The sequence below is a fragment of the Rutilus rutilus genome (genome assembly GCF_951802725.1).
Source record: "Rutilus rutilus genome assembly, chromosome: 4".
In the NCBI taxonomy this organism is placed as follows: Eukaryota; Metazoa; Chordata; class Actinopteri; order Cypriniformes; family Leuciscidae; genus Rutilus; species Rutilus rutilus.
In genome coordinates, this window is record NC_140212.1 from 42,092,132 (window position 1) to 42,105,212 (window position 13,081).

At 37.8% G+C, this 13,081-nt stretch overlaps 1 protein-coding gene across 2 annotated transcripts in view; it reads right to left on the reverse strand.

Annotated features, from left to right (window-relative positions):
- Window positions 1-11,366, reverse strand: part of LOC311289282 (uncharacterized protein) — a 333,082-nt gene extending 321,716 nt beyond the window's left edge. Inside the window, exons 1-3 of one of the 2 annotated variants that reach the window (XM_084407123.1) lie at window positions 11,282-11,363; window positions 10,500-10,681; window positions 3,319-5,283 (exon numbers count right to left, since the gene is read on the reverse strand). In XM_084407123.1, the coding sequence (XP_084263249.1) occupies window positions 4,286-5,283; window positions 10,500-10,620 (1,119 nt within the window). In that variant the 5' untranslated portion in view covers window positions 10,621-10,681; window positions 11,282-11,363 and the 3' untranslated portion in view covers window positions 3,319-4,285. Of the gene's footprint in view, window positions 1-3,318; window positions 5,284-10,499; window positions 10,682-11,281 lie in introns of those variants that run through there. The other variant, XM_084407122.1, reaches the window with a different exon arrangement.
- Window positions 11,367-13,081: the final 1,715 nt, after the last annotated feature.

Genomic DNA, 13,081 nt, shown 5'->3' on the forward strand with positions numbered 1-13,081 from the left:
CCTTCCTGAGTTATTGCATGTCAAATAAGAAAGATATGTAAAATTATTGACAAAAAATATTTTTGTCTTTTATCAGCAGTTTCTCATCATTAGATTGTCCAAATGTAATAAAAAAAATTATATTTTCTAAAAATATTAAAAGGGTTCTAACAAATGATACTTACCTTTTGACTCTCCTTGCTGTAGTTTTGGAGTTATGAGTCTTTAAATTTGTGTATGTCACTCAGAAAACAACAGTTTTAAAAAAGCCTTCCGGGTGTCAAGGACTGAACAAAAAGGCTACCTTTGTTCCAAATGCTGTAACTTTTGATTACTTTATGCTATCATCATAACATTTGATCCAGATGCAGACCACACATAGGGGAACATCACCAAAAAAATATTTTTTTGCTACCTTATTTCCATCCTGAGTTATTGCATGTCAAATAAGAAAGATATGTAAAATTATTTTAAAAAATATATATTTTTGTCTTTTATCAGCAGTTTCTCATCATTAGATTGTCCAAATGTAATTAAAATGTATATTTTCTAAAAATATTAAAAGGGTTCTAACAAATGGTACCTACCTTTTGACTCTCCTTGCTGTAGTTTTGGAGTTATGAGTCTTTACTTTTGTGTGTGTCACTCAGACAAAACAACTCTCAAAATGCCTTCAGGGCTTAAGGGGTTAACAGACCCATATCTCTGCATCAGAACTCTGTAGAGACATGTTTGGTTCCTTTGACTAATGCTAGCAAACAGGACTTTTGAGGACTACAGGACATTAGGACAGTCTGAGGAACTACAGCTGAGGTCAATCAGAAGTACACAATCAACACCTTAGATCTGGGCGTATGCATGGAGGCTCTGCCACTTGTCTGGAAGTTCAGGGAGAAGTACAAGCACCGCCTAGTCCTCCCAGGGCAGTTCCATATAGCCATGAAGCCTGAAGATTGTGGAAAGGCATACTCCAAGAACCTCTTCTTAAAGGTAAGGTATGGAATTTGCAAAACGGCCAGCAGATTTTGAAAATACACAACTCAAATGGTCCTACCTTCTTTTCTCCAACGTTGGCCCTGACTCCACCCATTCGAAGAACATGGATGCGCAATCATGCACGGGGGGAGGGGGATGGGGGTATGGTACGACCTTTTGATTGACAAACTTACTGTCCAATGATTCTAGGTGGTCTTGGAAACGATTGGCTGGAGTTTTTAAGAGTCCTGCCCGTTCCACAGATGATTAAACTGCTTAATTTTCATTTCAGTGCTTCTAACTCAGTGGCTGTAAGTGGGTTAGGAATATGATTTCAAGTGATTTTGAAAAAATGGACAAAAAAGAGAATCGCATACCTCACCTTTAACAAGACACCATTAGGGTCCCAAAAAACAGGTTACAAAAAAAATGCCAAACGGGTAAAGGTAACCTATTTCTGTAGCCTATGTTGAATTTGACTAATGTAGACTCTTCTGTACCAGCCTTAACAACTTTATTACAAGATTATGAAATCATATCTGGTTATAAAATGAATGTGAATAAGAGTGTTTCTATGCCTTTTAATAAAGCTGCTAGTCAATTACCCATTAAAATGTTCCCTTTGCCTGAAATACAGATACATTAACATATCTGGAACTACAAAGACCTAGAGATCTGTCTCCACTATATAACTTAAACTATGCTCCCTTGCTTAACCCTCTGGGGTCTGAGGTGTTTTCTGGGCCCTGGAGGTGTTCTGACATGCTCTGACATTTGTGCTTATTTCTGTTACTTGTGACAGGCTAAAGTCTTATTACACTGTATTCAGCACAAACTCTGCTACAATAATATGTCGACAGCATGTATGTAAAAGTTTGTAGTTTTGAGAAAATTACGTTTATGCGTGGTTTGTGAAAAAACATTGTCACTGAGATAAGGATAAACCTATACTGATTAATTATTTTTTCACAAGACGATGACCATGTTGTTTTTTGTTTTACGGATTATTTTATTTATGTTAATCAATCAACATTTATGCAACCACGCAGATGTTGCTATGTCCTTCTTTCATTTGTCACAGCTTTGACCCGATTGTGACAATGGCCATCTATCAGAATTCTGTTTCTGAGTTGTTCGGTACTCGACCTACACCAGGGCTCTAGACTGCCACCAAAATGGTCGGAAATGCGACACATTTTTGATAATGTGCGAGTTAAAATTTCACAAGGTTGCATTGGTACCTGGCTGGCACATGTTCTCGGTTAACACTTTGACCATAGACTGTAAAAAATATGGACAAAGTGTCTGTGACGTCATTTTCACGCGAAGAAAGCAACACTATAGCCACACAAATGTGGTTCAGGCAACGCGTATTGATTATATTTCACTGCATATAACGTTAGCCTATTTATAACAAAACGAAATATAAAACACAACCCTGCCTCTTTTTGATTTATATAATATACAAATATTAAACATTTTAATATGGTCCAGGCAATATGTGCATTTGTACTAAACAACAGATGTTGCAGTAAACAATATTACAGATCATCTTCGTTGTATTAAAATTTAAAATGACAAAACTCAACCCAGTCTCTTTTTGTTCAATTTCAGTTTTATCAATATTAGTCATTATAAAAGTATAAATAAAAGGTATAATAAGCTATACAAATAAAGCAAACAATTCAGTCAAACATACAAAGTCAGCGCTCTAGTCTAACCATACAACGGTAAAGTTAAATAGCTTATAAAGTTATGAAACTTCACTTAGCCCTCAGCCAAAACGATTGGCCAGGGAACAAATTATAGATTCACGAGACCAAAAATCGCCCGTTAGATATACACAAGACGAATAATATCTCATGTTTAACCACTACAGAATCAGCGGCAAACGTCAGAACCACTAGCCGAGGAAAGGCTGTTCCAGGCGGGGTACATGAGCGCCGAGCGCCCGGTCATCGTCTGGATCTCACAACCTGGATAAAATTTTCATAAATCTTTATAAATAAAGCACAAGATTTGAGTTTTAAACAACTACATTCTCGCCTGAAAAACTTTTAAAACTACATTTCATGATACAGAAACAGTAATATTATATTTCAACTGTATATTAAAAAAATGGCGCTTCTTATGTTGTCATTCTCCTTGACGCAGCCTATGCTCGTTATCAGCTGTCAATCAAGCTGTCAATCAAAGTTAACCACGCCCTTATTTGTCATACATTTTATATCTAAATACGATCTAAACTAACGAGTTAGAAAAAAATTCACCCCCTCACAGTTGTCAGGCACTGGGAAGCTATCGAAAAATACAATAAAAGTCCATGGGACCAACCTGTAAAAACATGAATTTATGCTGTGAAAACGAACATTTTAACATGGGGGTCTATGGACATTTGCTCCCTTTTGGGACCTGCCTCTAGCGGATTTTCGATGTATTGCAGTTTTTCGCACTTCCGGGTAGGCTTCATTTTTCAGATTGGAATGTTGCCGCTTGACTTTGACGCATACGATCACACAGGTGTGATTTTAATGTTCAGTGCATCACATGCTAAACTGCTAAATTCAAATGTGCTTTCACGCTTTGGCTGGCGCTAAGTCAGACACGGATGAGCTCAGTGCTTGACATACTTGACAGTGTTTTCAACCACATAAGATTTATTTTAGGGTTCAGACATTTAAATACAACTAAGTACTAGCAAAACAATACATTTAGTTTGTAAAACACACTTCATATCAGATACAGATTGTGTAAATAACCATAAAGTTTACTCTATTCTTAACTCGCTCACTTTCACATCTTTCAGGAGAAGTGGATGAATTGACGTGTTGTAAATCCTACAGATCCAATTCTCTTAACTGCGGCGACCATCACGCATTACAGATTAACCAACATGTGCTAACTAACAATAAAGGTTTTTCAACAACAAAACATTCACTTACATGTATTCGAGAATCAGAATATCAAGTAGTTGATGACATAGCCAACAAGTTTGTGAATATTTTGTATAAAAAAGGAAAAGTGAAATAAAAGCAATACATCTGCCATACAGCGCTATTGTGGCTGTGGTGTGTCATGTGACAAGCATGATGCGTTGCCATGGAAATATTAAGGTGATCAGCAGAAAAAAAAAACAGCCGTTCAAGTGCGTGAATAGCAGTCAGCGCTCTGCCTTAATAAAGTGCCATCGAACTGCAATTACACTGAATCGTTCTTCTTCAGACCGTTGACTTGTCACCGTTGGAACTAGAAGTTGCTCGCCGTAGAAAAGCACATCTTCAGCGGACCGAAACTCAAGCTGCTATTGTAAACTCATTGTTAAATGGCTCTCTTACGTGTGAATTCTCATGTGGTCATTAAGGATTCCTTTTCGGCTGAAACTCTTTCCACACTGTTGGCAGGTAAAAGGCTTCTCTCCAGTGTGAAATCTCATGTGCCTGTCAAGGCTTCCTTTTTGTTTAAAACTTACTCCACACTGTTGGCAGGTGTAAGGGCTCTCTCCAGTGTGAATTCTCATATGGACTTTAAGGTTTCCTTGTAGTTCGAAACTCTTTCCACACTGTTGGCATGTGAAAGGGCTCTCTCCAGAATGAATTCTCATGTGACTGTTCAGCTGTCCTTTTTGATTGAAACTCTTTCCACACTGTTGGCAGGTGTAAGGACTTTCTCCAGTGTGAATTCTCATGTGGACTTTAAGGTTTCCTTGTATACTGAAACTCTTTCCACACTGAGGGCACGTGAAAGGCTTCTCTCCAGTGTGAATTCTCATGTGATTGTTAAGGCTTTCTTTTTGACTGAAACTTATTCCACAACGTTGACATGTGAAAGGCTTCTCTCCAGTGTGAATTCTGATGTGCTTATTAAAGTTTGCTTTTTGACTGAAACTTATTCCACAATGTTGGCATGTAAAAGGCTTCTTTCCAGTGTGAATCCTCATGTGGACTTCAAGGCTTCCTTTTTGTCTAAAACTTATTCCACACTGTTGGCAGGTGAAAGGGCTCTCTCCAGTGTGAATTCTCATGTGGACTTGAAAGTTTCCTTGTACACTGAAACTCTTTCCACACTGTTTGCAGGTGTAAGGCTTCTCTCCTGTGTGAATTCTCATGTGGACTCTAAGGTTTCCTTGTTGACTGAAAGTCATTCCACATTGTCGGCAGGTGAGATAACTTTCAGTCCTTGTCTTTAAAGCCCTTTTTTGTGAGGACGTTTTTTCAGTCTGTGAGCAACTAAAAGTTTTTTCTTCCGTTATGACATCATGATGTGTCTCATACTGTTCTTTCTCTTCAATTTCATTCAGATCTTGACTCTCCTCTTTCAATGCCATCAGGTCTAAGGAGAAAGAAGACAAAAATCCAGTTTAGTGCCACAAAGCAACAGACATGTTACTAATTGGACTTTTCATAAACTGTATTGGCAAACTGTGAAATTGAGTGTAACATGTTGAAATATGATATATACAATATATATATATGGGGTTGGGTATCGTTTGAATTTTATCGATTCCGAGTCTTATCGATTCTTAATTTTGATTCCAATAAGGTAAAAAAGCAAAACAAAATAGATATCATTCACAATTATTCTAAGCCTTATTGCTAAACATTTAATTGTAGCTGAATATACATTAAATCACCATAGATTTAATGCAGTAACACTAACTGTAACCATGGTATTGTGGCAGAAATAGTTGAATGTTTTTACATGATTCATTTCAAGGTTTGTACAATCTTTTGAGAGGGAAATTCAAGCACATTTCAAGGACTTTCAAGTGCTTCACATTTTTTCCAGCACTTCAAAACTCTAAATATTATCGTTTAAATGTTATTTTTATTATGATGACCAAAAACATTTGTTTATCTTTCAAATACTGACCCATTTGTAAAAGTAAAAGTTTCAAGCTGTAGTAAAACGAACATGGTAAACAAACGCTTTTAGGCCACATTTACACATAGCCGGGTATTTAGAGAAACGAATATTTCTCCCCCCTCCGTTTTCAAAAATAACATCGTGCACACAACATCGTTTTCAAAAAAGTTGTCGTTTACATCAACCCGCATAAATACGCCGTCGAGCAACATCATAATTATGCCAAACCTATGGGCGGCAGTGTAGGGAGAAGGATAAAGCCATGCAAGCCAATCAGAATCCTCAAAATCGACAACAACGAATAGCACGAGCGACTTTCAGTTCCTTTCAAAACAACAGACATGGCGTGAGGTTCGTTTGTGTGGACAGGCAGCGAAGCAAATGCAAACAGGCCAAAAACGTTTGCACAAAAGTAAAAATGAGTACCACCTTAACAGCATCCATGATCAAATAGTAGCCAAACAAACTCTAAACATAGGGCGCTCACATGACGTAAGCATTTTCTGGCGCATAATGTGACGTTTGAGAACCTAAAACCCCGTTTCTCCCAGTTGACACGGCAACACATAACCGGCGTTTTCAGAAATCTCCACTTTGGCCGGAGTTTTTAGAAATAATCGTTTTCTTGGATAAAAACGGCGTTTTCGTGTAAATGACAGGCCAAAACGCAGGGAAATATCTGCGTTTTCCCATCGTGTAAACGGGGCCTTATTTAGAAACAAAAAACTATATAAATTTACCACTATAACCAGTAGATGGCGGCAGAGAAGCACTTATTGGCTTATTAACCTTTTTTTTTTCACAGTTTGCTTTTAAATTTATATTAAGATATTATGAAATTCCTATTATAAAATATTAAAACATCAATAAATCTATTTTGTTTGACACTTTTTGCGGTGAACTATGCATTAGGAAAAGTTAAATTAAAATGTCTTGTGAAAAACAAAAACTACAAATTGCAAAGAGTGACACGGAAAGCAAGTAAAGAGTCCTCCTTTTATAATCTCTGAAGCTGTCGGTCAATTCAGTATGTCAGATACTGTAGAAGAATAATGGTACATTTAATGATACCAGGAGTTTTTGAGAGCTGCTGGTTCGCACTGATCACTCCCGGCAGAGCCGTCCCATGGGATTTTCAAATTTAAAGGGATTTCAGAGAATGAAATAGTAAAAGAAATTTAATTTATTGTAAGGCATTTGAACTATTTACAAATAATAAGCCTCCTTTTTATTTTAAAATATGCACACATTTACTCTAATCATATGCCTAAAATGCCTGAAAACGGCTCTGTTATTGTTTCTGTCTTCATCAAATTCAAATGAATTGCATGAATCAGAATCATGTGAATTACATATAAGCCTATTCATTTCAAAATCAAAATAGCAAAATTTGACAAAAAAGTTGATTAGATCACTAGATGTTGTCGGTCGTTTAACATTTTCTATCGTAAAACAGTTGACATTAAAGCCTGTTTTATGCTTCTGCGTCGAATCGACGGCGTACCCCCGCAGACCCCTCTGCGTCGCCGCGAACCCCTCTCCAACCCCTCCGCCGTAGCTCGACGTGCACCTCCAAAAAATTGTAACTACGCGTCGAGGCGACGCAGACCGCAAGGGCTGTGATTGGTGTATGAGAGCAGAGAGCAAGACTGAACATTTGCATCCTCGTGATTCAGTGCACTATTGTAAATAGTTCATTTTCTTAGATAATGTTTTATATTACGGTTAACTTATATTGTGTTTCAGTTTTATATTGTGTGTTTCTTGTACCTATTACTCTTATTTATTTTTTTTATTGTATACTTAAACCTTTGCCCTTTGTTCTTGGCGTGCTTTTTTACTCATTGCACATTAATAGATCAATGGTTGTTTTGAAAAAAAGTTTATTTACATTTGTTGTTCAACGTCGATTAGCTCCAGCTGCAACAACCATAGACGGGCAACAACACTCTCTCTCTTTCGCTCGCGCGGAACCAGCGCACGGAACCAAAACAAACTAGCAAAGAGATTCGCGAACCACACCCCACCTAGCGTTCTGGCGGTGAAATGCACCGCGATGCAATGCAACCCGACGCAGAACCATAAAACAGCCACGACGCCGTAGGAGTGACGACGTAGCTACGCCGTGGAGTTGACGCAGAAGCATAATGAGGCCTTAAGGCTGTCACTTTTCGTTCGAAAATCGATTGCACAATCGATCGGACCAACCAACAAACGTTTCAAAAACGAAAATAAGGAATAGTTTTTAACCAAATATGTACACTATTAATTTTAAACGAATTAAACAAAAAATGTTTGATGTAACAAAACTCACAAACAAGCAGAAAAAGAAAATAAAGAACTCCGAAAGTGCAGTAGGCGTTGCGAAAGCTAGAAAGAAAATTCCCAGCAATTTTACACGCCTATAGTTTCAATCGGTTTCAATCGCTGCTGCTAGCATTTTGCAAAAAAAATGGAGGACAACGGCAATCAACCTGTGCAACATGAGAGACGAGTGATAACCCCTAATAACTTGAGGAGTTCGATATGGAAGCACTTCGGGTTTTGGCCTGAAAATCAAACTATGAAGAAGGACAAAGTGGTATGCAAACTGTGCGATCGTGAGTTCCCGTAACACAGCAGCACTACAACTATGAGGGGGCATATGTAGCTTCATCATCCAGATGAATACAAAGACCTAGTAGAGCCACCTGCTAAACAGCCAAGACTGACAAACTTTTTTCCCCCCGTCTGCACCTCTAACTGCTATAAACTCGAAGCTCGCGAAGTTCATTTGTAGAGACATGAGGCCAATTAGCATAGTGGAGGGTGAAGGTTTCATTGATTTTGTTCATGAACTTGAGCCGAGATACATTATACCTAGCCGAACCACAGTAACTAAGAACATTGCGAAAATCTATGACACTAGTCGTGAAAACATGCATCAGATTTTCAGTGGCAAAAACGTTACTCTGACTACCGACGGATGGAGTTCCCTCGCTACAGAGGCATATATCACAGTGACAGCACACGTCATTTCAGAAACTTGGGAACTCCACGATTTTGTACTGCAAACGAGGCAGCTGAGAGAATTATCCCGTGCACATTCCGACTCTTTTCGCATGTAATGATTTTCTTGAAACAAATTAGCCTATCGTGATATCGTAATCGCCTATACCCCTATACCCACCCTTGCGGTCTTAGCACTTGACTACTTGACTACTTGAACACTTGGGCCAAATACAGGAAATGCATCATGTAAGTGGACAAGTAGGCGTGAAGACTGGAAGTGTGTGTAGAATGTTTGATTACCCAATGGGACATCAACATGTTGCAAAAATTCATGTTTACATGCTTTATTTTAATTTCCAGTACCTAATACTAAATGTCTGCTCAGTAGTCCCATTGTGACAGACGGCACCATTTATAAATGGTGGTCTCTAATTAAGAGATAAAAAGCAGTAGCAAATGCTTTACAAAATACACATAACCCCACTTATCCTTGCACAAATAAAATGTGCAACACTTTATTTTTTTACCAAATTATATGCCAGCAGCCATATCACCCTGTAGCCCAAGACTGGTTGCCCACTGAAGCTAAGCAGGGCTGAGCCTGGTTAATACCTGGATGGGAGACCTCCTGTAGCCCAAGACTGGTTACCCACTGAAGCTAAGCAGGGCTGAGCCTGGTTAATACCTGGATGGGAGACCTCCTGGGAAAACTAGGTTGCTGCTGGAAGAGGTGTTAGCGAGGCCAGCAGGGGGCGCTCACCCAGTGGTCTGTGTGGGTCCTAATGCCCCAGTATAGTGACGGGGACACTATACTGCCAAGCGAAGACCGAAAAAGAGCTTCGCCGTGAGTATATCGGGGCCTTCACATGTCACTTTCACTTAAATAAATGTAAAAAGTAATACAATTCATAAATAAATAAAATGAGATTTGCAAAATAAAAAAGTGATTTACAAATGAAATACTCTAAAAGGAAGGCATTCATTCGCTTTTTGTGCATTTGTCCCCGCACACATTTGTAGATTCGGAACATTTCTAGAGTCAACACTTGCAGACAAATCCGCAAATAAGTGGACTCATCACATCACGCTGATCAGTCGTAGCACGTTTTAGCTACAACCAATCATGTTTGGCTTTATTCAAATTGGGATTCACCAATGGAGTTCAGTGCATTCATTCACTGTGAAATGAGCTGTTCTGAGACTCAGAAAATACTGGATCTTCACTTTGAAACACTCTGAAGACAGATCTGGAACACATGGATTCCTCACGGTCCAGATGTGGGCTGGATCTGGGCCAACACTATTGCTGTCTGGGACAGCGCAAAAAAAAAAACTATATATTTATTTAAATAAATCCCAGTCTGTTGTGGTTTGTTAAGGGCACAAAGCCATATTGTGCATTCAATTTTAGTTCATTTGATGAATGGGGCAAAACAATATTAAAGAACTTTATGTTATTATAAGAAGACTTAAAATATTTTGTGGTTCATTATGAAAATGGAGGCACAGACCTGTTTATATGTTAATATAGCACTTTTAAGGATGTCTGTCCACATGAGGCGACCCGCTCCATGTCAAATAAAACCGCTTTAATTAGGACACTCTTCAAAAATATAATCACTCATTTCTGTAGAGCTGGACATTTTAATAAGGATCAAATGACTGAGTTCAGCTTTGAGAATGACACTGACCTGTTTGTTCCTCAGTTTCTTCTTGTTTCACACTGAATGTTTCTTCAATCTTGAAGTCTTCACTCTCCTCTTTAATAAATGCCATCTTTATGTCTTCACTCTCCTCTTTAATAAACGCCATATTTATAATAGTGTCACATGGATCTCAGTCGCTTCATCAGGAGGTTTTCTGTGTGTTTGTCCTGTTTAAGATGAGAATAATTAACAGAAAGAAAAATAAATGCAAACTAAATCTCTGAGTGTGTCTCAATCAGCTCTAGTTCAGTAGTTCAGTTCACTGGTAACGTTAAGTGAGTCATTCAGAGAGAGAGAGAGAGAGAGAGTTAATGGACTTAAATGATCCGATTAGACTAACAACACTCAAAACTAGCACTACAAACTAATGAAAAAACACAAATTATACAGACACTATATATTTAGGGCAGATAATGTATTTATTGATTGTAGAAATCGAGATAGAAATCCTTTGAATCAGCAAATCATTTTCCGAAGCATTTGATTCAATTGACTCGGAGTTTCCAAAAGCTCTTTTTCTCCTTCACTACTTGCCAGTGACTGAATTCGTGTTTATGATGAACTGATTCACAATACAGAGAGCGGAATGAGACGCACCTTTAATGTTACTCATGCTTTCATTATGTTACTTTGCTTACAGAGCGTTAATAATGTTAGATAATGCAATGCAATGTTACATTTAATAATACATAATTCAATCTGCATCGCTTTGGAGCTGATTTAATGGTTTCTATAAGTTTAAAAACCTTAAATACTTAAATACTAACCTTTCTTCAGCCGAATCACAACAAATGTATGAGCGCGGTGCAGCCTTATGACATCACACCACCAGACCAAAATAAAAGTCCTGTTCACACACTGCTGTCCACAATCAAAACGCATAGAATAGGAAATTTACAAATAAAAGAGATGACAGAAATAGTCAGAATCAGAGTTGAATTGGTGAAATACATGTTTAAATTCATGTTGTTAAATTATGTGCTGAAAAAAAAAAAGGAAACTATGATTGTGAGGTAAACCTATTGTTTAGGGGAGGAAATACATTTTACCTCACAGTCTTTAGTAGTTTCCTAATATTTTATAACACATAATATATATATATATATATATATATATATATATATGTATATATATATATATATATATATATATATATATATATATATATATATGTATATGTGTGTGTGTGTGTGTGTGTGTGTGTGTGTGTGATAAAATATTAGGAAACTACTAAAGACTGTGAGGAACTACTAAAGACATGGAAGACTGTTTGTGTGTGTGTGTGTGTGTGTGTGCACGCGCGCTGATAATTCAGTGTTTATTATTTATATTTATTATTGAGGAAATAAATCTACTACTCTACATTTAAAAATCATCAACTTTATAACTACACATTTTTAATATCAGGAAAAAAAACTGACTTTTTTATTTCAGTACTGACACACATGTTTGGAGTAGAAGATGTATTTTCTCAATAATAAATACATATAATATAAAATAATACATATATCATATATAATCTTCATAATTTTTTTAACAGTTGTTGACATCATTTGGTTCACTTTTCCTCTTTTGAACCCATAAATGGATAAATTATGATAAACTTGAAGCCATAAGATAAAAGCTAATGTTTGAGGGTTGAGGCTAAACTCTGCTAGGTCTCTCTACACTCTTGTGGTGTATTTTAGGGCTGCACGATTATTCGCACTTGACTTGGTCAATCTGCTTTGAGCACCACTTGGGGAATTGCAAATATAGGTCTCTGCAGGACAGTAATAGGAGTTACTAGATCAGTGGGCGAGGCCATAAACAGGGGGCGTTTTCAACCACCTTACCTGATTTGTCTACGTCACAGTGAGGGAAGGGTTTAGGGGTGGGGTCAGGTGAAGGGCATCATTTTCATTGCATGATTTATAAACACCCACCAGTATGAAAATACCCACAAATTTAGAAATGCCGACTTTTGTTTCGCAGAGACCCCATACTCTGGAATTGTGCCACTGAGGACATTCCTAAGATTTTTTTTTTTTTTACATACCATTCGTTTCTGTAGATCTGGACATTTAAAGGGCACATATTATGCAAAATTCAATTTTACATGGTGTTTGAACATAACTGTGTGTTGGCAGTGTGTGTACACAACCACCCTATGATGATAAAAGTCCACCCAGTGCTTTTTTTATAATCCCCATAAATCATAAGCACTGCCTCAGAACGAGCTGTTCTCAGATTCGGGGCAATACATACAGTCGGCATCTAGTCATAGTTGGGGCGTGGTCTGGCGTGGCGAGGGTGGAGTCGGCGTGGGGGAAAACACCGCAAACATTGTGTGTATTTGAATGACAAAAATGTCGTATTGCCAGTCCTTGATGCCGGCCGACCGGCAACGGTACATTGCAAAATTAACTGCAATAGCTTATGATTGCCCTTATTTAATTAAAAACTGGGTCAATGACCCAACCAAATGGCCGGAGGTGTCGTTTCCAGACATATTTTGTTATCTGGTTGAATCTCCAGGTAAGACATCGCGGTAGCTGTAGCGGTAACATTAGCCTACACTCTTAAAA